At 50.7% G+C, this 24,984-nt stretch overlaps 1 protein-coding gene across 1 annotated transcript; it reads right to left on the reverse strand.

The window, feature by feature from the left end:
• Window positions 1–335: 335 nt before the first annotated feature.
• On the reverse strand, window positions 336–24,613 carry LOC133344481 (homeobox protein XHOX-3-like). Its single transcript, XM_061554456.1, is given in 5 exon segments — window positions 336–1,502; window positions 1,537–1,802; window positions 1,804–2,003; window positions 9,610–9,926; window positions 23,805–24,613. Coding segments are annotated over 5 exon segments (1,653 nt in total). The 5' UTR covers window positions 24,493–24,613; the 3' UTR covers window positions 336–1,320.
• Between the last annotated feature and the right edge of the window lie 371 nt (window positions 24,614–24,984).

Below are 24,984 nucleotides of genomic sequence, written 5' to 3' on the forward strand. Positions count from 1 at the left end.
AGTCGTGGGCTTGAGCGACACCGGACAGCGCTGCTTGCTTACTAAACCACCGTGATTTTATGTCTAATTATACAAATAGTTCCACTGGCATCCATGCAGGGGAGGTTGGAGAGAAGGGGGAGGGGGGGGGGGGTAGAGGTGGGGGTGAAAGGGGGGGGGGGTAACGTAAGCCACAAGGCAGCCGCGCTTGTTAACGTGGCCCCACGCCTCGTCCGATGTTCGGCTGATGTCCTCTTGCGATTGGCCACGGTGTCGATTGTAATTACTTTCCTAAGTGGCTAGTCATCATCTGACGGGGGGTAGGGGGTGGGGGGGTTGATGAAGGGGGTGGGTGGGTTGTGGTGGGGGCTGTTCGCTGTGGGGGGTTAGCAGAGGCGGTCAGCGGTATGCAAATGAGGTCCATCAGAGAGGAGCTTGATTGTTTAATTTCCATCACGACCCGGCACGGATACACACACCACACACACCACGCGCACATTCGCGCGGGGAAGCGACACGAGATTTCGCACACAGCGTCAAGTTATTTACAATCCTCGTAGCCTGGGGGGGTATTTGTATACAACTCGGGGGCTACCCACACACAGTACACGTAAAGGTTATTTTTTGTATTGTCTCTGTACGTGTGTACGTGTCTATATATATATATATAAGTATAGTTATGCGTTAATGATCATAAGTTATTAATTTACTGAACGACCACGCATTTAGGAGGAGCGGTATAGGGAGGCATCAATATCGTGTCCCTATCTTCACGCGGACTCTTTCACCTCCTCGACTGTCAGAACATCCACACGCACGCGCGCACAGCAGCAGCAGTAGCGACTAACACCGCACGCCGAGAGCATCGGACACTTCCGAATAGCACGGTTGGCTACGTCCGGTGCGAAAGAAGTTCAACATACATACGTACACCCGAAACAAAAAAATAATTAACAGCGAAAAAAATGTTGAACCCCGTGACACAAAAAAAGCCTTTTTGTTGTGCGCGGCGCTTGATCGATCGATCGAGTCACAAACATTAAAATCGTTAATCCCGACTCGTAGCATGCACCCGACTCAAAACGCGAACGACTCTCTCTCGGACGCGTCCGCCAATGTACAAGAAACGAGTTAACAGCCGTGCCGCTGTTTGTCCTCGTTGTTGTTGTTAGGCGGCGGACGGTGCTATGAGTTTCACATCGTCTCGTGGTAGGAAGCGGAGAGGAAGAAACGGAGCTAGGGCGAGATCGTTTTTCTGCGAAGTCGAGCGACGGGCGGGGAGGGCGCAAGGGTCCTTGGAGGGCATGGGGGCGAGAGGTCGCGCAGGGACAGCCAAGGCTGCTATCTCGTGAGCGGAACCTCCTCCCGCTGGTCCAGAGTGAGTACCGCGGGCTTGCTCAGCACTGACGCCGCGTACGGCAGGAAGCTGCTGTCGGAGCGCGTGGTGCACAGGAAATCTGGTCCCGCTCCTCCTCCTCCCGCCGCACCCCCTCCTCCTCCCGCACCCCCTCCGCCACCCGCCGCTCCACCGCCTCTCTGCGCCGCCGCCGCCGCCGCCGCCTGCCGCCGCGGCCGCCGCGACCGCCGCGGCCCCGGCCCCACCCGCCTGGCCGCTGGCCGCCGCGTGGCAACTCAGGCAGGAGCAGTGGGCGCCGCCCGCCTGCTGCTGCTGAAGTCCGTGGTGAGCTGCCGTGTAGAGCGCCGCGGCGGGAGATCGGAATCCGCACAGCAGCTCCGGTCGCGAGTAAGGGTGCGCGTGGTGCAGAGCGGCGCGGAACGAGTCGAGGGGTCGCAGGGCGGCCGCTTGGAAGGGGCTGGCGGCAGGCCGCCCCGGGCCCCATGCCCACGGGGGGGTAGTAGGGCAGGGGCACGTGCGGGGGGAACGGGTAAGGAAGCCCTCCCGTGGCGGCCGCAGCCGCGGCGTGCGTCATCATGTAGGTGTAGAAGCTCGGGTCGGCCGGGTGAGGCCAGGACATGGCCAGGCGCTGCCGCTTGTCTTTCATGCGCCGGTTCTGGAACCAGACCTGTTGCAGGAGAGAGAGAGAGAGCGTAGCGGTTAGCAGCGCGGTGCTGCGGACCCAGCGAACTGAGTTCGATAATTCACGGCCAACGCAGCTGTCGATTATCTGAACCACTACTGGGGCCTATCCCTAGGTCGGCTCCACATCAAATGAGCACCTTGGGGCGATGTGTAAACATTGCCACAAGGGAGACAAAGGCGGCCGGGCGTGGTTCGGGCCACCCACCACGTCGTGTGCCGCGCCGGCCTTTATAGGTGCTCGCTAACAACGCTTACCCAAAAAGTCTATTAAAGCTATACGGGGGGTCTTTGTCCTTGTTTGGTGTTGAGTTTTTTTCTCTTCTGCGTTTGGTTATTGAGTACAGATCGGAATTGCAGACAGATGGGGGTTTTTAATTAAACGCATCAACATTAATATGAAGCTGATGTAAACATATTTCATTCAATCAACAGCAGAGTAAAATAATGATGATTAGGATGGAAGAACAAATATTTCATTCAGCTCGTGCCGTCAATATCGTTGTTTCGAGCAAGCAACCAGAATCAACCACTCACTCCATGGAGCGGTGTTTGAATGCTCTCCAGGTCCGGTCACGCGTTGTCACCCCCAACCCCTACTCTGTGTTGTGGAATGATAATTTTGTTGCGATCATGATGATGATGATTATGCGGTTACGCGTGATTACACATGGCTGGGAGACTTCCTGGAAACACCAGTGGTTTGAAGATCGGGCTGCAAGGTGGCCAGTCTATGGGTAGGTAGCGGCAGGGCCGTCCATAGTAGGTGAGGTGCGGGGCCCAGGGCAAACACAATGTTCCCCCCCCCCCAAGCGAGGGGCCCGGGGCAGTCGTCCTGATTCGCCGTACCCTAGGGACGGCTCTGTGTAGCACGGTAACGCGATGCACATTTGAGTCTATTTATGTGTGGGAAGGTGTTTTAGTATGTCCCACCCCACTTCGTGTTCGAGGTAGGTGTTCTTCGGGCTCTCCAGCTTCCTCCTACGTGGAGCGAAACGCTCATGAATGGAATTGGCCCAACAATACACTTGCAGGAGCCTCCGTAAAGCAAGCCTTGAGACACATTGATGCGACTTTTCTTTTGTCACAGGGAGCAAATTGCGTTCTGATAAAAAAATATATATATATTTTTTCGACCTGTTTAATAAAAAAAAAATACTAAAACATTCCGATGTGGAAGATCGTGAAAGGCGATTGTGTTTCAACTGTTATTTCCACGTGCGTACGTCAACGTTTCGACCTACTGCCCTTATTCAGCCACATATCTGTCAAGGTCAGTTCATCTGCCACTGGACTAAAGTGCACGTCAATGACTGTGAGTATTCAGTCTGCAATCATGTGGCTCTCTGAGCCTTAGCGAACTACAGGCTGACTGAATCTAACAACAAAAAATAATCCATCTTCTTGACAGGCGCGTGCAGGCTGATGTGATATTTTTGATAAGCACCGACTCTTTAGTAAGCACATTAAACTTATCCTACAAACAATTGTCATCAGATTGCTGCGAATGTGTGGTAATGCCAGCTCACCCTGACTGGGAGTAGGCATTCATCCAAGGTAATGATTACGTAGCGTCTAATCTCAGTGTTCAATGGCGGCGGTGGTGGTGATCGTGGTGATAGTGATCATGGTGGTGGTGGTAGTGAGCATGGTGGTAGTGATCATGGTGGTAGTGATCGTGGTGGTGGTAGTGGTGGTAGTGAGCATGATGGTGGTGGTAGTGATCGTGGTGGTAGTGGTAGTGGTGATAGTGATCATGGTGGTGGTAGTGATCGTGGTGGTGGTAGTGGTGGTAGTGATCGTGGTGGTGGTGGCAGTGATAGTGGTGGTAACTCGCACTAATTTGTTCCATTGTTCATTACGAGGTCCACGGAGTGCGAGGAGCTGTAACGATCCTTGGGGTCACGACCTCACTTCACAATGGGGGGGTAGGGGGGGGTCCCGCTTCACACAGAGAAAGGCACCCGTTGCCAAAAATAATAAATCCTTAATTTATTTCGTTTTATTCCAGCGTTTCCATCTGTAGATAATTTACTCCCAAACACATTGCGGGCCGCGCGAGACACCTATCTTTTGGTTTTTCAATCTCTCTCTATTATTTTTATTTAATGAAAGATGAGCTTTAAATTGTGTCATTCCCCCGCCGCTGCTGCCTATGCGGGTCGTACTCCGTGCATGACCTCTGGAACGATGGCCGTGGCCCGGCTATATAAGGCGCGCAGCCACGATCACGCGCCGTGATGGATCTGCGCCGCGCACGGAGGAGCTCAAACCAAACCGTCAGTCAATCACGAGCCGCACTCTGCGGGCCACGGGGAGGATTATTTATCAGCTCAGGGGTGCATCAGTGTGCGCGGTGTGGCGTTTATTTGTTGTGTGTAGATTTGTGTTTGTTCGTGTTTGCGCGTGCACACACAGGTGCTCGCTAACAGCACTTGCTCCAACAGTCTGTTAAGGCTATACGGGGGATCTTTGTCGTTGTGCAGTGGTTGTATCTGCCAGGAGTGCAACGGCTGTGGGGAGCGGTGGGGAAGCGGCAATGTGGGAAGTGGTGGTGTAGTGGTTCAGCGCGCTGCGCTACGAACCCACGAGTTCGATTCGCGCTCACAATCGACACCAGTGACGATTATTTGCATCGGTCCTGGGCCTTCCCTAGGTCGGCTGAGCTTCAAATTAGTACCTGGCGCAGTGTGTAAACATTGCACCAGGTACTTTGCCACTCGGAAAACAAAGGCGGTCGGGCATGGTTCTGGCCACCCACCCCATTGTGTGCCGCGCTGGCCTTCATAGGTGCTCGCGAACAGCACTTGCCCCACCAGCCTGTTAAAGGCTACAAGGGGGATCTTTGTCTTTGCATCTGCACCTCAGTCAGTCAAACCCACGCCACCTGGGCCCGTCCCGTGACCTCCTGCCAGCAGCGAGACCTCGACACTCCACGTGGCATCGGGGTGAACATGGGCCTGGCACACGTGCCGTGGTGACGTCACCGCCACTCAGTGTCGAAGGACAGCTGCTTGACACACACACACCCCTCGTGTGCCGTGCCAGCCTTCAAAGAGGTGCTTCCTGACAGCCCTTGCCCTAAACTATGTCAAGGCTATACGGGGGATATTTGTCTTTGTGTGTGTGTCATTGCGTGTTGGTGTGCGAGTGTGGAATGGCGGTGTAGTGGTTCGATTCCCGCTCAACACCAGTGACGAATATCTGAACCGATCCTGGGCCTCTCCTAGGTCGACTCAGCCTCAAATGAGTACTTGGTGTGGTGTGTATACATCGCTACTGGGGAGACAAAGGCGGCCGGGCGTGGTGATGACCACCCACCCCATCGTGTGCTGTACCGGCCTTCATAGGTGCTCGCCAACAGCACTTGCCGCAACAATCTTTTAAGGCTACACGGGGGATCTTTGTTCGTGCTGTGTTTGTCGGTGTGGGAGTTAGAAGAGAGAGAGAGAGAGGGCCTGGGATGAGGCTCCGCGCAGTGGAGAGGGCACGCAGGCACAGTAATAGCATCGTAAATAACCCGACAAGCGTCTGTGTCGTCACACAAAACATATAAAATAACATTTAAATCCATCAACCAAATGGGCCCTCCGGACCAAAGTTTTTTTTTCTATCAGCAGAAGGTCTTACATTTTATCCGCATAATGATCAAGCAGCGCGCGCGTGTGCTGACGTGTGCGTGTATGTATGTTTTCGAACTGCACTTGCCCCATCTGTCTGTGTAGGCTATACGGGGGGGTTGGGGTGGAGGGGATCTTTGTCTTTTTGTTTTTTGTTTGTGTGCACGTGGTTACGTGTGATTGTGTTGGAATCAGCCGTGCAGTGGTTAGCGTATTGCAACTATGTTAACTACCTCGCCTGGTATACAGGAGGTAGTGGGTTCGATCCAGATCCTGACGCCTGCTGTATATTTGGAGTTTGCATGTCTCTCTCCCCCTGGTCACGTGGATTTTTCTCCGGGTTCTCCGTTTTTTTCCCTCCACATTTAGAAACACGCGTTTCGAGTAATTGGCTGCTAAAATTGTCCACGTGTTAAGCCACTTCGCTGAGCTATCGTTTGTGGCCAGGTCGCTTCTTTAAAAATATATATGAAACTCAATGGGCCTTACCTGGTCAAAACAAAAACATAGTTTAGTTTTTCACGCAACTTTTGTGATGTCACGTGCCATGTAGGGGCATTCTGGGAGCATCGCTCCATTTGGTTGCAATTGCACCTTTATAGCTGCCATGACTCACATTGTCATTGTTACTTTTATTTGCGTCCAGCCTTCACGCACCTGTCACGTGACGAGTTTCTCACGATCGCGTTCAAGCCACTCCTCTCATTACCACCGTCCAATCTCAGAGGCAGTCGCCGCTAACTCGGGGCGACTCGAGGCGATTGCCAATTGTGGTTGCGTCGATTATGGATGATCCGCCCAGTGCACCTCTGCACCCTCCTCTGCACCCACCTCTACATCCACCTCTACACCCACCTCTACACCTACCTCTACACCCTCCTCTGCACCCACCTCTGCACCCTCCTCTGCACCCACCTCTGCACCCACCTCTACACCCTCCTCTGCACCCACCTCTGCACCCGCCTCTACACCCACCTCTGCACCCACCTCTGCACCCTCCTCTGCACCCACCTCTACACCTACCTCTGCACCCACCTCTACACCCTCCTCTACACCCACCTCTACACCCACCTCTACACCCACCTCTGCACCCACCTCTACACCCACCTCTGCACCCACCTCTGCACCTACCTCTGCACCCACCTCTGCACCCATCTCTCCATCCACCTCTACACCCACCTGTGCACCCACCTCTACACCCTCCTCTACACCCACCTCTGCACCCACCTTTGCACCCACCTCTCCATCCACCTCTACACCCACCTCTGCACCCATCTCTCCATCCACCTCTACACCCACCTCTACACCCACCTCTGCACCCACCTTTGCACCCACCTCTCCATCCACCTCTACACCCACCTCTGCACCCACCTCTACACCCATCTCTCCATCCACCTCTACACCCACCTCTGCACCCACCTCTGCACCCACCTTTGCACCCACCTCTCCATCCACCTCTACACCCACCTCTGCACCCACCACTGAACCCACCTCTCCATCCACCTCTGCACCCACCTCTGCACCCACCTCTACACCCACCTCTGCACCCACCTCTGCACCCACTCGCTCCACCGCCTCTCGATCACCGTACCATACACAACGCACCCCAAGCCTCACACCCTCGTGGCGGCCTCCCCTTAACTGAAGGTTCGTCTAAGGAGGCTGCCGAGTGGCTTAAGGGGGAGGGGGGGGGGTATTCATAGCGGCTGTGTTGGAGCCAGCAGCGCAGGGGACGAACATGAGTTCGGATACGGGGTTCAGCCACCCTTGATTCATTCAAACTGTCTGTCTGTCTCTCTCACTCTCTCGTGTGGAGTGTGAACTCTCTGCCCAGTCGCCGATGAGTCTGCAAGACAAGCCTCAGTCGTGTAGAGGTTAGGGGATTGGAATGTGGGGGGGTCTGAGCCATATCATTGACTGTGTTGTGGCCTCATACCCACCTCCTGCCCAAGGTTGTGTATGCCCCGCGAAGCAAGGTCATATAACAACAAGGTTGTAAACCATCGCATTTTAAACGTGTTTGGTTGACCTAATTATTTCACTGTATTACTGCTCTGACAAATGCAAGCTTTATATTTGTTGGACTTGTGATGAACACCGGGTTATTGTTTTCATTTGTGGAGGAAGAGAGAGCAAGACCTTTTTTTAGTTGTTGCAAATAACTGCAGAAGTTGTTCTCTGCGACGGTGACTGTTCGTGAGTGAAGTGCACTATCTGTGCAACAAGGTGGTGCAATGCTTGCTGCACCTCGGGTGACAGCACACAGTTCATGTTGGATTGGGAGCCGTTAGTATTTTATCATAGGCTTAACAGCAAATAACAAATCAGTTTTTTATTATGTTTAAATTAATCATTTACAGCCATTTGTCAATCCACTGCTGGATGAAGGCCTACCTACATTGCGTCGGTCCAAGTGGATTTGTGGATTGTCTGAGCGTACTTCACCACGCTGGTGGTGGAGGGTCCAGGCCCGGTTCCGTTACATCATCACTCGCCACTGACGTGAGCCGTGGCCAGGGGTCAAACTGAGGTCGCCGGCTTCATGGTGCGATGCGCTAACCCCATCAACCCCGCAACACACGGCCACCAAATTCCCTGCCTTCTTCTCGCCATCACCGTTCTCATTGTACTCACAATCAGCATCTGGTATCGCGTATCTGGTAACGGAGATGCGGGGCAACGATGGTGGCGTTTTGCCTTGAAAAAATAAATTGGGTTCGTGATGAACAGTAAGTTACACACGAATGATTACCATTATTTATTGTTATGATAACCACCAGAAGGTGTGATATGTATGTAGGTAGAACTTATTTCGCACCGTACGTAGCCAATCGGAAATGAGGGGAGGGGACATCAAACTAAACACAAGAAGCTATGAAGCTCTTTTTTGCACAGATGGTCAGCAAGTTACATCAGAACAAAATGCATAAAAGGTGCAAGAGTAAGATGGAGAGAAGTTAAGCAAGTCACAATGAAGTGAATAAATGCATATAAATGAGGAATGGGAGTACACATTGTGCAAGTGTATTGATTCCTGCAGTTTTATCAACACCAAATGCAAGCTTGGGGCAAGGCAGCAAAACAACAACAACAACAATCCAAGACAATACAGTCCCTCGATTATAGTGCGCTTCAGAATGGAACTATCAATACTGGGTAATGTTCAGAGTTACAAATCTTATTGGCAAATGTGGCTGCCGTATCCTGCGCTCGTCTTTTTTTGAAGGCGATGTTTTGAAGGAAGAAGTGCTCGATGAAGGGAGGAAACTAGGTTCTTCCAAAACGTTGGTGCTGCAAGAGCAAAAAACATCGTCACCTATTCCAATTTCTTTGTTGTATGCATATTTAAAAAAGCAATTTGATAGACGTGTTAGGTTTTTTGGGTACGACAATTGGGTTCATGAATTAGTTAAGTGTAGCGCAGATTTGTCAATAAGGATTTTATGGATGAACATGGCCCAGTGTAGATTTCTTCTTGCGTAAAGTGACGTGAGATTGAAATTTAAGTAAAGATCACAATGGTGGGTCCTGTATGGTATATCCAGTAGAAATTGAAGAACAGAATGATAAAGCGGGTTAAGTCTGTTCCGTGTTTCATTTGTAGCTCATCTGTGAGCAACGTCACAGTACACACGAAGTGGTCGAATGATAGCTTCAAAAGTTTGCAGGCGCAATCGAATGGGAAAAGAGCGTTTGTTATTTGTATATTAAAAAATATTTGATTTTCTTCGAGACGTGATCAATAGGCGGTTGGAAAGTAAGTTTTGAATCACTCAGTAAACCCAAGTATTTGAAGCAATCCGTTTGTTCAATGATGTGCTTTATGATACTGCATCCCATATATCTCTACCATCTCACTGTGACACCACGTGGAGACCACGTGGACACACACGCACCTCGACGGCCCACACCTCCACGACCACCTCGCGACCGACACCCACGCGGCACACCACGCATGCGTCCACCACCCACCTTGATGGTCGTCTCGGGCAGGTTGAGCGCCGCCGCCAGCTCGCACCGGCGAGGCCGCGAGACGTAGTTCTCGCGGTAGAACTCCTTCTCCAGGCGCCCGATCTGCTCCCGCGTGAACGCCGTGCGGTAGCGCCGCACCCCGTCCGAGCCCAGGGTCCCCCCGGGTGGCCCCGCGCCGGGACCCGGGCCGCTGCCCTGGCTGGACTGGAGCCCCCCCCCGCTGCCCCCCAGCTGCCCGTGGCTGCCCCCGCCGGGACTCGGCGAGTCTGGGGGGCCGTCGCCAGAGCCGGCGGCGCACTTGGAGCGGCTCTCGTGTTCTGCGAGCGGTTTCGAGATGAGAGGCAAATGGAGAGAGGGTTTTTTCAAGAAGAGTTCCAATTGGCTAATTGATTGATATCAGTACGCAGCCCTTTGTCGATCCACTGCTGGATGGAGGCTCGTTTGACTGCACTTCATCGCACCGGTCGAATGCGCGTTGGCGACGGGGAGAGGATCGGGACAGGTTCGGATATCACTCGCCACTGATGTGTTAACCTTGGATGGGAATCTAACTGGTTCACGGCCAAAGAAATGTAATTCAGTGTCGTGGAGTATTTTGTTGTGTTCGTGAATTCCTGCGCATGTTTGTATATAAAAGCAGATATGCATGCATATGCGCGTTAGTTTTGGGCACGGTGTAGCACATTCAGTTACCTAGGTTCAATTCCTGGCCATGGCTTACCGCAGTGGCGAGTGATAATTGGATCAGGCCTGAGCCTACCCGAGGTCGACTTAACCACGAACAAGTATTTGGCGCTGTCTGCAAACGTCGGGACTGGGGATACAAAGGCGGCCGGGCAAGGTACAAGCAACACCACCCTTTCATACGATCTTAATACAGGAAATAATACAAACGGGGGATCTTTGTATTCATATATATGTGTATGTCCGCGTGTGTATGTGTGCGTGCACATGTATATTTACGTCTGTATCTGTGTATGCGTGATTAAGCTGCACTTGCCCCAACAGTCCGTTAAAGGCTATACGGGGGACCTTTGTCTCTGTGTGTGCATACCGCATGGTGCTGACCACACCATCCCCTCGTGCGCCGTGTCGGCCTTCATCGGCGCTTTGCGGACAGCACTTGCCCCGACAGCCTGCGTGGGCTACGCGGGGACCTTTGCCTCTAGCCGTGCGTGTAGTATATGTGTGTCCATATATAAAGACTTCTGGTCAGCGTTACGCGTTATCTTGATCGATTTATCACAAGAAGGTACAAATCATTCTGACAATATTTCTATATTTACCAATGAAAGCCTCGCTGAGTCTCAACCAAATGTATTTCTTTTTTCTTCACAAGGGTCCTCCATGGGTTTACGACCTCTTAAATGAGTATTGTTATTTATGTATTCTGCCGGCGAAATCTCCAGTTCCCAGAGAAATCCCCGAGCATACGAGGGGATAGAAATCAATGCGTTTGAATGCGGCGTTCCGCATAGACCAGGGGGTTGGAAACAAAAAAAAAATAACAACAAGAAGAGCCATTTCTTTTGATCGAATTCGCAAAAGAATAAAAAAAAAACACCCCTCGATATTTCAAGAGCCGCAATGCACTGCGGTGGTGAATACGAGACGGGTGTGGGTCCTCTAATAAAGAACTGTCACGAAGCGGTTCCTTCATGAGCCACCGTACGCGGCTCCGGACTCGCTCGTTGCCACCCCCTGGGGCATAGACAACAGGGGTATTGTGTTCGGTGCATTGTGACGCTGTGAGTGTAACCCTGTATGTATACTAGGTAGCTACGGTCAGCGCACTGCGAATACAGATGTCGGAGTTCGATTCGCGGACACGGATAACATCGGCGGTGAATGAGATCGAATAGATTTCTGGGTCCTCCTCTCCCCCCCATTCAACAAAACGCATTGATCAGCGTGGTAAAGTGTTGACAAAGACAAAGATCCCCCGTATAGCCCTAACAGACCGTTGGGGCAAGTGCTGTTAGCGAACACCTATGAAGGTCCGGCATGGCACACGAAGGGGTGGGTGGCCAGCACCACGTCCGGCCGCCTTTGTCTCCCCAGTGGCGACGTTTGCACACAGCACCAGGTACTCATTTGAGGCTGAGCCGACCTAGGAGGAGGCCCAGAACCGGTACCAGATAATCGTCACCGGTGTCGGCCGTGAGCGGGAATGGAACTCTGGTGGCCGGCTTCTTCGGGAAGCCTTCATCGAGCAGTGTAGTGGGAAAATATTATCGTTAATGTTTTCATTTAGATTCATCCCATTAGCGATTAATTATCACTTTTCCGTTCACAATTGTATTCAGCTATCAATTACGTTTTTTTCTAGTTTGCGTGTTTGTTTGTTTTGTTTTTGCCTTGTTCGTGAGATTAACCTAGGAAGCCAGATGGTCATACAATGGTGCAAACGTTAGTTGTCTGATCCACTATCTACACAGTCTTGATGGTTAAAATCTATTTGAATAAATAAATTTGTCAAATGACACACGCTTCTTAATCCCGGAGATTGCCCGAAATAATAGTGCAGCCGCCGACTGTCTACTGTGTGTGGTCCGCCGTGTGGCACGAGTTTATTCCACTGCGTGGCACGTGCTACTCTACCGTTTGCCAGGTGACAAACGGGTTTTGAATCATCTTCTTGGTTCTTTCGGTAAAGTCACGTAGAAGGAAAATAATAAAATAATAAAAATAAAACATAATAAAATAATTCTCACGACGTTTCGGCCACATGATTCTTTACCCGTACCCGTACCCGGCCGCACCAGAGTCAGTCGCAAACGGGTACCCGTACTCTACCCGATACCCGGCCGGGTATGGGTAGGGTACGGGTATCGGGTACCCGATTGCAACCTCTGGGATGAAGCCATGTTGCAGGCGCGGGTGGGTTGATTCTCGGAACTTGAATTGTGAGAAGAGACAAGACGTTGGGAAATGAGTGACAAACGGTTACTCACCAGTGACTCACGGCCTGCCCGTACCCGTACCCGGCCGGGTACGGGTAGCCGGGTATCGGGTAGGGTACGGGTATCGGGTACCCGATTGCGACCTCTGCCGTGTGCCACGTGTTACTCTCCCGTGTGACACGTGTTACTCCACTGCGCGTCACTATGTCGTATGTCACGTGCTATTATGTTACCACGTGCTAACCCGCTCGATTCGGCGCTGCACAGGTTGATATATGCACACGATTTCTCCAACGCGAACTTTAGACTTTCGCAAAGATTCGCTTTTCGAAAGAGAGATGATGCAGAGAAACGCAATCGAGTTACCGAACCTCCATGTGCATTAACGTTTACATATTTTTAAATATGTTCGTCATATTTGTATGTTTCATAATGATCATCATCAACTGCGCATCATCATCCAGCTGTTAATCAGCATCCATCAACCATTCATTAAATATATGTTCTGCTCATTATCATCAATCGACTACAACCTATCATCATTGATCAACTGGGAATCATTATGATCATTAATACATTTTTAACAATTATAATCATCGCCAAAATGATCATCATCATCTTCACACATCATCACGAGCGCCAATCAATCAATCGACCACAAATAATTTCCGTGAATAATCACCAGCGGTGGATAGACCATGGCTGATAATTATTCACGAAATGTTTCATGGCCGATTAATTGATGCGCGTGATGATGGATGAAAATGATGATTGTAATCATGATGGCGATTATTCTAATAATCAGCCATGCTCTGTCCACTGCTGATTAAGTCCCACCCCCCACCCCACGCCTCGACCATCCCTCACGGCCCTGCGATGCCACCACCCATCATCTCACTCGCGCTCGAGGGCTTGGTAGTCTCTCCTTGTGTACGAGCCTGTGATCACCGAGTGTGTGCTCGCGACTGGGTGGACACTGCAGACAATGTCATCATTGTTGCTGTTGTTGCTGCGTGTGTTGTTAATCTATTAAGTCAGAGCTGCGTGATCGATCATGCCATTATCATCATCATCAATCGCATAATCCATGTTCGATCCACTGCTGGATGAAAGCCTTCTCACGCTGTCGCCATCCATCACGGTCCACTATAGCTACCCATCTTATCGTATTGAAGGCTATAAAAAAAAGGCAGCGTGAAAGACATTACGTTATTTGTAAAGTAATTCGCAAACGTTATAAATTGGAACTTGTGTATTAATTTTGCATCGAATAGGGTACGCACTAAAGGTTGTACTACAATAAAATGAATAGCATTCAAACAATATATTGCGAATCAATTGTAATGTGCGTCTGACGAGCGGAAGAACGTGTCAACTACACAACAAAGGAACGAGCTAAGAGGAGCTGCTGCTGCTGATTAGGGTGAGACTTTAGGAACAGACCTCGTATGTACCGAATGTATGTTGAACTTCTTTCGCACCGTACGAATCCAGATGTCGAGAAATCTAACAACGACGGGATCTATGAGAAAGAAGGAAGCGACCGCGAGACGTGACGGTCTGAGCGTTTCCGTGATGTCACTTTCACGACAGTGTATTCGTTTATCGCATGACGCTTACCGTGATACCGTTTGCCCCCTATGTGTAACTGTTAGCGTTCGATCTGCGTTCTTATTATCGTCATGTTCCTGTGCTCTGCTGCACTTCAAGGATGAAACAGGAGCACTTTAGTGTTCTTCAGCTGCGGTTCACTTGACGCACGCCTACCACCAGTCCTGTGATATACTGCGACTTCGCAGTCAATCTATAGCGCTCAGAACCCATGCGCTGTCCGTTACTCGGTGCCTAAGTGAGGAAATTAAATAGAGCCGAGTACATGAAGACGTCATATCAGTCAATCGCTCCGGCAAAATATTAGTTTTTCCATATGTATTTACACATATAAAGAAATCATTTAATTGGATATATATAGTTATACATGTAATTGTTGCGCGCGTTATTTCACATATATTATGTCTGCGAAAAAAAATACGTATATAAATGTTACCTAATGTAAGCAAAGTTAATCACGATATAACAACGACGTCTATGCAAAACGGAACGATACGATAATCGTGGTGGACCTTATATCGTACGACACATCGCGATATCGCCATATCGCGATATCGCCATATCGCGGCGAACCTACTTTGCATCAGCCGCCATTGGCCGTGATGACTCCGTGACCTTGATGGTCACTCGGCAGAATATTGACGGTCGTCATTGCCTCCCGCTTGACGGAGTGGAATGTTTAGGCTCCGTGACAATACCCCAACTATTCAGCACCAATACCAATAGCCGCCATTCGCCACTAAGCGACGGTGACGTCACCACAGCGCCTGTGCCAGGCCAGGTGCACTTTGAGGCCACGTGAAGTGTCGAAGGCTCTCTGCTGACAGGAGGTTGTCGGGACAGACCCAGCAGGTGCCATAGGTTGGCTGACTGAGATGACCGGTAGATGCACACCAGCTGTACCCCCTACTGTGCCAAACTTGCGTTTTAAGCGCCTTGCGCTCCTCCGCCCTCCGTTGTTGTCGGAGGGCGACTGCCTCCAACTGCCCAGCAGCGTCCTTCACGAGCCTCTTCCGTAGAGGCCGATCATGACACCGCTGGTACCAGTCGTCGGCAAGTCCACTCAACCCCACATCCTCCCGTACTGCGGTATCCAGCACCACCACCATGCTCAATTGAGTCACGTGCATCAGGTGAGTCATGTGAGGAGTCTGAGTTGTGCCAGGTCACCCACGAGTTGACCAAATCGCCCCGAATGTTCCCAAAATCTCGGAAGCTCAGCAGGTTTTGAGCCTGGTTGCCACGTGGAGAATGCATGGGGGTATCAGGTGTAGCAGACTTGGGGTGCGAGGTGTTCCAGATGGTGACAGTGCAGCAACTGGATTCTTGAATCTATCTGTGGGGTGTTGTGTGTGTGTGTTGTGCCCCCCTCGTTTTCCTGGTGGCGGGGGGGGGGGGTTCACCGGGTGCACACATGGAATTGACCAAACATCCTCTTTGCATGGCCCTCCTAAAGAGGAGTTCTGAGACTCATCTTTCTGTGCTAGGCAAGCCGCGTTATTAGTCTACACCTCGACACGTGCGCCCCTTTCGCAAATCCACTGCTGGTTGAGGGACTGTCCATACCTCGACGGGGCGTGAGGATTGTTGGAGCCTCCTGCTCGCCAAGCTGAGCAAGGCGAGTTCATAGCCGTGGAAGTATGTCGGCAGGTGCAGCACAACAATGGATTGCTCTGCACTACTCTCTACTGCCAACCACCGCCTGTGACGACGATATTCGTGGCAGTCGTCCGATCAAGCACGATCCTGACTCGATCGACCGTGCACTACCAGACATCAATAAGCATGCGACCGTGTGTAGTGCGCATCGATTACAATCAATGGATCGTAACAGATCGAGATGGCGTTGGATTAGAGAGACTTTCATCCAGCAGTGGAATGATAATGGTTGATGCTGATGATTATTGATTATGGTGATTGGTTGTGATATAAATGATGATGGTTGATTGTGATGATGATTGATTGTGGTGATGATGGTATTAACAATGGGGGGTCGGTGGTGGAGGGGTAACCTTCCTGCACCATCAACCTACAGTAAATATTTGCTTAAACATTTGTTGATTGCATTGCACGAACTTCCTCTATACTTATGCAAATCTTTGAAATATCGCTCAGACGTGGACAAAGCAGTCGCCTATATAAGTAGACGTTTCTGCAACCGGTTGCAAGAAATTGCGCAACTGGTTGCTCACAGTCGTGGCTTCGGACTCGTCAAGCATCCGATCGGCTCAGCGATCCATCGCGAGTTATCATCGGCAATTACCGATCGTCGATTATACAATGATCACGCTCCTCGTTGCATAAACTACTCACCGAGTCGTGGACAAAGCGGCGGCAGGCAGGCGACTCGCGATTGTCGCGCTAATTAGTCGCACACAACCGGCCGCTTCCAGCTGTGGGTGACCCCCCCTTGCTCGAGATTGACGCTGCGACCGAAGCGCCGTGACACCTCGGAGCGACGAGTGACGGCGCGCGTTCGAGTCCTTGCCGGTGTCAAACACACGGGGGCAAGGGGACCCCCACTCACCCACCCCCACCCACCCCCCACCCAGGGATGGGTGAGGAACCTTTGTCCGGTACCCGCTGCGGCTCCCAACCGCCAGCGGGAGACGGGGCCGAGCTCAGCGTGTCCGGAACTCAACCGATGCACGTCTCCCGCGCCTCGACTCCCGGCTCACGGAGAATGATCGGTGAGGAGCGATGTCTGAACCCAGAGGCAACCCCCCTTTCCTTCACCGACCCGCGTTGACCGGCGCCGTGAAGTATGGCTGGCTAAATAACCTGTAGATTCCCCCTTGCGCCCCCCCCTCTCCTCCTCCTCCTCCCCCAGCTTGCGATTCGATTCAAACATCGATTGTGTTGTTGTGAATGTAGCGGCATCGAGTGTAAAGAATTAATTAAACTTGCACATCAATACTGTATATGTATATAGTTACAACCCTAACAATAAACTGTGCATTGCGTTTATAGCCAGTACCTGTGTATGATTTAAATAATAATGATGATATACCAACACCCGAATGGTAGTTGAACTGAGCCTGAAGACTAATGTCTGTTGTTGTCAGATCTTCCTTTGGGAGGAATCGCCGCTCCCATTCATGAGCGGTCGAACGAAGCTAATGCTGTGGTTAGTTGAATTAATGCATATTTTGTATTCACTAATGTATATGTGGTAAATATATGTATTACTCACTTACAGGCGTTGCCCAAAATTTTCAGCTGACAGTCCTGGGCGTATATAAAGACGTTAATTACATTGTCGCTACAGAAGGCATGTCTGCAATATCAATTGCTGTGCAGTACTTCTATGCTTCCACGTCTGTGCTATTCAGCTTTCACAAACGGCAGTGAATATTGTTTCTCAAACAACTCGTCAACCCGATTTAAAATAAAATAAAATATTTGGTGGCGATTATGCCCCTTGAGTTGGCAGTGATGCACAAGCACAATTAATAACAATAATAATAAAACAATTACCACATTCGTAAATATCACAGTGGCTTTCAAATAAAAATATAAAATCGGCGACGTTTCGGGCAATTGCCCTTCGCAGCACATGATGACATCAGTGCCATTGTCTAAAACGTCACCGATTATTGATTTGCTTTTCTTTAAAAGGCCCACTGTGTTATTGACGTGAATGTGTTGTGTTCGTTTCTCCTAAAACTCACACGATGGGTGACACGCTCTCTCATCCAGCAGTGGATCGACAACGGACTGTACGCCTTACAGCCACGAGGAGAGAGAGAATGGGTGACGCGCGCGCGTTTTCGTTCACATCATCAGCGCTCATGAACGAGCCGCCGCTGGCCATGTGAGAGACCTGCTACGAACGACTGTGAAGGGACACGTGGTCCAGAAGACCACAGCACAGACCCTGGAACTCTATCGGCGGTGTCAGAGTGCGAGCTGGTGAAAGCGTGTCGCGGTATGCGCCGTGTTAATGATGCGGTCACTGTCATTAGACTAACACACGTGCCACAGCGCCGCGCATCGTGTGTATGCCAGCGGATCGGTGATTGGTGAAGCTCATCGCAGATTTAGCATCGCGAATGATGCGTGCGCGCAACGAGGTGACGCTGTTTGTAACGGCCGTGTAATAACGATGACGGTTTACGAGGATTTCACAGCGTTATGCACTTATACATCTAAATGGCAAACTAATTACTTTAGAACTGCTTTTCGTGTTTAGTTTGTTGTCCTTCCCCCGCACCTCCGATTAACATGGTTTGCTACGTTCGATGCGAAAGCAGTTCAATATACATACATGTACGCGTTATGAAGACAAAAACAACGATCCCCCGTATAGCATTTAATAGAAAGTTGGAGTAAGTCGTATTCGCGAGTAGCACCTATTACGGCCGCAACGGTACACGAGGGGGTGGGTGGCCAGCACCACGCCCGCATTTGTCTCTCCAGTGGCGATATTTACATACCGCACCAGGTACTCATTTGAGGCTGAGTAGACCTAGGGGGGGCCCAGGATCAGTTCAGATAATCGTCACCGGTGTTGGCCGTGAGTGGGAATCGAACCGGGATTCGCACACCCATAAACAAAACAGGCGAATTTATGCACAAAAGCACACAAACACGTACCCACGTACATACATAAACGCACATGCACGTACGGCGCACATGTGTATAACGACAAAACAAAGACAAAGATCCCCCGTGTAGCCTTAACAGACTGTTGGGGAAAGTGCTGTTCGCGAGCACCTATGAAGGCCGCAACGGCACACGAGGGGGTGGGTGGCCAGCACTACGCCCGCCTTTGTCTCTCCAGTGGCGATATTTACATACCACACTAGGTACTCATTTGAGGCTGAGTCGCCCTAGGGGAGGCCCAGAACCGGTTTAGATAATCGCCATTGGTGTTGGCCGTGAGCGGGAATCGAACTCGGGTCGTCGGGTTCGTAGCGCAGCGCACTAACCGCGACACCACCGCTCGCCACGAACATGTGTACACACACGCATACACGTACACACATGAGCATTCAAACCAACGCACTCACGTGTAAACTGACACACGCGTGCGCCAGCATATATACACGGAGACAGAAGGACAAAAAAATCCCCCGTGTTTACTCAGCCTCAAATGAGTAGCTGGCGAGGTGTGTAGTAAACATAGCCGTTAGGGAGACAAAGGCGGCCGGGCGTGGTGTTGGTCACCCACCCCCCCCCCTCGTGTGCCGTGGCAGCCTTCATAGGTGCTCGCTAACACCACTCGCCCCAACATGCAAACATGTACACGTATGCACATACAAATTCATATATATATGTACGCGTACTCACATATACGCGCACACACATATATACACAAAGATCTACACGCACGCACGCACGCGCGCACACACACACACACACACGATCCGCCCTGTGAGAGTCAATTGAAATATCGCATCACTTGACCTTCAACGCAGTTTAAACACACAGATAAACACAGTCGCAGAGAAAACAAAGCCAAATGTCACCCGTATAGATAAATGCATGCCGTTGGGCAAAGTGCTCTGAGCGCGCACCTCGAAAGGCCGTCACGGCACACGAGGGGGTGGTGTGGTTTACACCACGCCCGGCCGCCTTTGTCTCCCCATTGGTGATATTTACGCACCGCGCCCCGTACTAAATGTTGGCTGAGTCGACCTAGGGGAATTCCATGACCGGTTGAGATATTCGCCACTGATGTTGGCCGTGAGCGGGAATCGCATTCGGATCGTTGGGTTCGTAGCGTAGTGCGCTAACCACTGCTCCACCACTCCCCACAGTCACACACGCACAGAGGCAGACACATAATGCCCAGTCACACTTACAGCCATACACAGACAAATCCACGCACTCACGTAAATACACACAGAAACACACAATCACACATAAACACAATATGATAAACACACTCACACATACATAAATACACACGCACACAGATACATGCAAACACACTGAAACGAACACACGCATAAATGTGCAATAACAAAAGCAAACACACACATAAAAGACACAAATATACCCACACACAATCACACACTCACACTCGCGTGTGAAATCACAGTTCGCGAGATTGTAAATGCCGCTCGTTGTTGGTTAAAGTGTTGAATCTGATGACGCGTGCATTGCGAGCCCGTCACAATGACACATTAGCTGAATATGACAGTGGCGATTTTAGAATGAAGCGTGATAATTTATTATAAAAATAGAAAAATCAACTCAACGCATTCGTCAATACCACCGTCGCCTTAAAATAACAATTCAATGGTAGGCGACGTTTCGGCGAATGACCCTTCTTCAGGGCACACGTGGGCAGTGCTGCTTGATGAATGCTTTGAGATGGGTGTTGTTAATTGTGCTTGTGCTCCACTGCCAACGTAGCAGAAGCAGCATCGACATCACATAATTTGTAGCATTATTATTCTTCTTCTTGGTTCTTTCGGTAAAGTCACGTAGAAGGGAAGTAATAAAATAATAAAAATAAAACATAATAAAATAATGCTCACGACGTTTCGGCTACAACGCCGTGACTTTACCGAAAGAACCAAGAAGATGAATCCCTGCAGTCACGAAAGCTTTAAATCGAAATTATTATTATTATTGTTTACTAAAACTGTGAACAGAATTTAAACAAGTATCTTTCCAGTCACAACTTCCGTCCGATATGAATTATGACGGCGGGGCCTTCATCCTAGCAGTGGATTGACCACGGTTGATGATCACGATGATGATGATGTTCATGTTAATGATGATCATGATGATGATGTTCATGTTAATGATGATCATGATAATGATGATCATGATGATGATGATCATGAATGCACGAACGATGGTAACTTTCCAAACAGGAACGAGAGTTGTGATTGATATCCTAGCGCTATGAGAATTGCGCATATACCCCGTGTAGAATAATAAATTATCGTATTGTATTACATATATATTATATACGAGTTAATTGCAGTGGTAAGTATTCATCATGATTGCCTATTATATTATCAAATCGCCAAACAAGATGTGGTGTTGATCTTTAAGGTATTGTCAGCGCCAAGCGTTTAAGTATTTGTACGTGTTAATTTGCTAATTAATTACGTGTTGAATGTATATATATATATCTTTATATATCGTGGAAATGTATTAGAATCTACAATAGCTTTAGCAGCAATGAGAGCTAGTATCAATTGGTATAAGTGTAGGTGTGTGCGTGTAGGCGTGTTACACACATGTGTTCAGTGGCTGCTACATTTGTCAATTCCGTGGTGGGGAGAAACAACTGACGTTAAATCGAGTTTTGTTCAGATGTCACCAAAACATGCTGCGTCTTAAATTACAGTTACTGCCTCTTAACAGCTGTAAATAATGTAGCGATGTCATCCTGAGGCATACCGAATTAAATCGCACGTTTTAGACAAATATTCAACGGCGCGTTATTTAACCCTAGATTATTTTTAATTCAACGTATAATATATAAAAAAAAAGTGCGAGTCACGTGTGTTTTTGTTATATATATGTGTATATATAGCGTCATGCGTGAAACATTACATTTTACTGCAGTTCATTACTTCATTTTATTTATTTACTGAGCGTAAAATACACACGTTTGTTTAAATACGTCGCTTTTATATTTCCTTGCTATTTTCATTAAAAAAATATAATTTTAAAATTATTCTAACTCGACTGTTTTAATGATCAATAATCTAAGACAATACTAACTAGACGCACTGACACCTTTCCAAAAATATATATATAACGTTATATTAATTCTATGTCGTTGCGAGTAATTCGTGAATTACGATCAATTGTTTGGACGTTCAGGCAACGTTCAAAGGTAAAACAAAACCGCCAAATCTCCCGGTGTGTGCCCGCGCGTGTCCTGTTACGATCGCCGTTCTCTGTCGCCGAACATTCGAGTCGCCGCGTCTCTCTGTCCGTGAGGTCGCCTTTCTCTACCTCCATCGCTACGACCTCCCACCCCACCACCGCCTCCATCGGCTCCTTCCGTCTCCACAACCGGCTCGCTCGCGATTCACGACCTCCAACCAACTTGGCCGCTTGAACATTTTTGAAGCGCCGCACGAATAACCTAACGATCGCGTCGCAGAACGGTGACAGATGGCAAAGACCTGGAAAGGCTTTCATCCAGCAGTGGATTGATGATGGCCGATGATGATGATTATTATTATATAATGGCCTAACAACGACTGTTTCAATTGTTTTAAATCTCGACAGACAACAGTGTTTCATTTTTCATCACGTAAGTCACCCCTCCGCCCCACCCCCCTTACTGACCCAAAGTGGTGAAGTATGGTCAAACAGCCGTAGAGAGAAAGGCCTTCATCCAGCAGTGGATTATTATTAGCGAAGGAGCTGCATCACATCACGCAAGTCGCTGATGCGTTACGCGCAAGAATCATTGTCGCGGCAGGAGACCTCAGATGTGCCAAGCGGGACTCGCTCTCTGCACGGCTAACACGCCTGCCTCTACTGCTGGCTGATGAGACCCAAGAAAGACGAAACCAGGAGAGTCGAAACAGGTCCATAGTTTACCCGCTTAGACGACGAGCAATTAAAAAAAGTCCACTTTTTTTTGGTGAGTCCACTACAATTATTCATGTGGATCATTCTCGTACACTTGTTAGCGCGCGGGGGGGGGGGGGTGAGACGTTATTGAATAAAGCATCGCATGAGTTCCATGCGTTATCACGACAGCACTCGAACTGCACGGCACACTACCCAGCACGTTGCCAATGCACTGCTTGGAGATGACCTCCCCGCGCGCCACGCGAGTCGCGGCGCGTACTCGTTCGCCTCGACTTGGCCGCGCTGGGCAGTGCATCTCGGGGAAGCCCCTGGCCGTGACCCTCGGCTACAACGTTCTCATCCTCGCGACGCGCGTGCCGCCGCCGACTTGGTAAGAGGGGATTGTTGCTAGAGCGAGGAGGAGGCAGACGGTGAACGAAGCGGTTATCGCCGGTGCGCGCTGTGAGCTAGGCACACGTGAGTTCGATTCCCCGGCCACGGCTAACATCGGTGGCGAATGATGTCTGAACCAGATCCCTGCGTGCCCTCTTCATCGTACCGCTCGCACACGCACGCAAATACAAAGACCCCCCGTGTAGCCTCAACAGACTGTTGGGGAAAGTGCTGTTAGCGAGTATTCATCGTGATTCGGGAATCTAACTCGGGTCACCGGGTTCGTAACGCAAGGCGCTAACCGCTACATTGCCGTCCCCCGATACGTGTACAGAGGCACACGCACACAGAGAGTAAAGCGTACACATACACACACAATCACAAATACAAACATCCCCCGTATAGACTTAACAGACTTGCGGCAAGTGCCATTAGCGAGCATTTATGAAGGCCGGCACGACAAACAAGGAGAGTGTGGGTGGCCAACACCACGACCGGCCGCCTTTGTCTCTCTAATGGTGATATTTACACAGCGCACAGGTATTCATCTGCGGCAAAGTCGACCTAGGGGAGGTCCAGGACCAGTTCAGATAATCGTTACTGTTTATTGGTCAATCACAGATATCGACATAATACATAAAACACACACAGAATCACGCACAAAACACACACAATCTCACATACACACACACAATCTCATACACACACAGAAAGATGTACACACGTAAACACTCGCTCACGAGGCGACACTCACAGACAGTCCCCTCCCGTGACCCCCTCTCTCCTCACCCTTTCCGCCAGGACTGTCGCTGCTTCTCCCTTTTCCCGTAGCAGCTGCCGCGACTGTGCTGTGTTGCTGCTGCTGATGCTGCTGCTGCTGATGCTGCTGCTGATGATGATGATGCGCATTGGCCGAGTCTCGCAGTGGCGGCGCCGGACACTCGGGCGATGAGCAGCTGACCTCCAGCTCCTCCTCCAGTATCTCGTCCTCCGAGGTGCAGGGCTCGCCTCTGGCGGACGCCTCGGCTGCCCCGCCGTGCTGGCGGATGACGTGAAGGGACCGCTCTGGTCCCGACAGCGACGCCGGCCCGGGGAGCGCGGCCTGCCGTCGAAAAAGCTGCAAAAGAGCCCCGCCGCTCCCACCACCACCACCACCACCGCCGCCGCCGCCGAGGGACAGTCCGCTGGCGGCGTGGTCTGCCTGCACAGCCGCACGGAACGCGCTGTGCACCGTCGCCTCGTCGCGCGAGAAGAGGTGGCCCGGCAGGGAGGCTGCTCGCGGGCTGAGACGAGCGCCACCGCCGCCGCCACCGCCTCCGATGCCGAGGCTGTGCGCGTGCAGTGGCGGCGGCGGGGTGCGGTGGCCCACGCTGTCCTGGTCAGGACTCGGCGGCGGCTCGCATCGTAAGTGCGACTTGTGTCCGCCGAGCGCCCGTTCGGACATGAGCATCATCAGGTCCCTTCGCACGGCGTCCATGGGCGCAGGGAAATAAATAATGACGACGACGACGCTGCTGATGATGATGATGATGAGATAGCTCTAATTATGTGTGGGAGTGTGCGTGTGTGTGTGATACTGATGATACGCGCTAACCCTCAGCGTCTGTTGAAAACAATTCGACAGCGAGCTGAACACGTGCCTCGTGTACTTGGACTCAAACCTCCCCCACCCCCACCCTCCCGCCCGCTGTCTCGACGTCGTCGTCAGCGCCGGTGATCTGAGCGGCTCGTGAGACGTCGGCGTCCGCGGCTCTCTCGCCGTGTCCTGACTCGACTCAATCCTATATACCTCGACTCGTCTACCGCCTGCCAATCCCACGTCGCAACACCACCCTCCCCCGTGTCGTCCTACAACCTCGAGCAATCTGTACTCGCGCCCTGCCACTCGCCTCTCTTCGCAACCTCGACGGCGACGACTACGGCTACGACGACGACGCTGCTAAACGACGACTGCTGCGCTCTGCAACGC

Source organism: Lethenteron reissneri, chromosome 20, assembly GCF_015708825.2.
Source record: "Lethenteron reissneri isolate LAM-NWPU_2019-01 chromosome 20, ASM1570882v1, whole genome shotgun sequence".
NCBI classification, from domain to species: Eukaryota; Metazoa; Chordata; class Hyperoartia; order Petromyzontiformes; family Petromyzontidae; genus Lethenteron; species Lethenteron reissneri.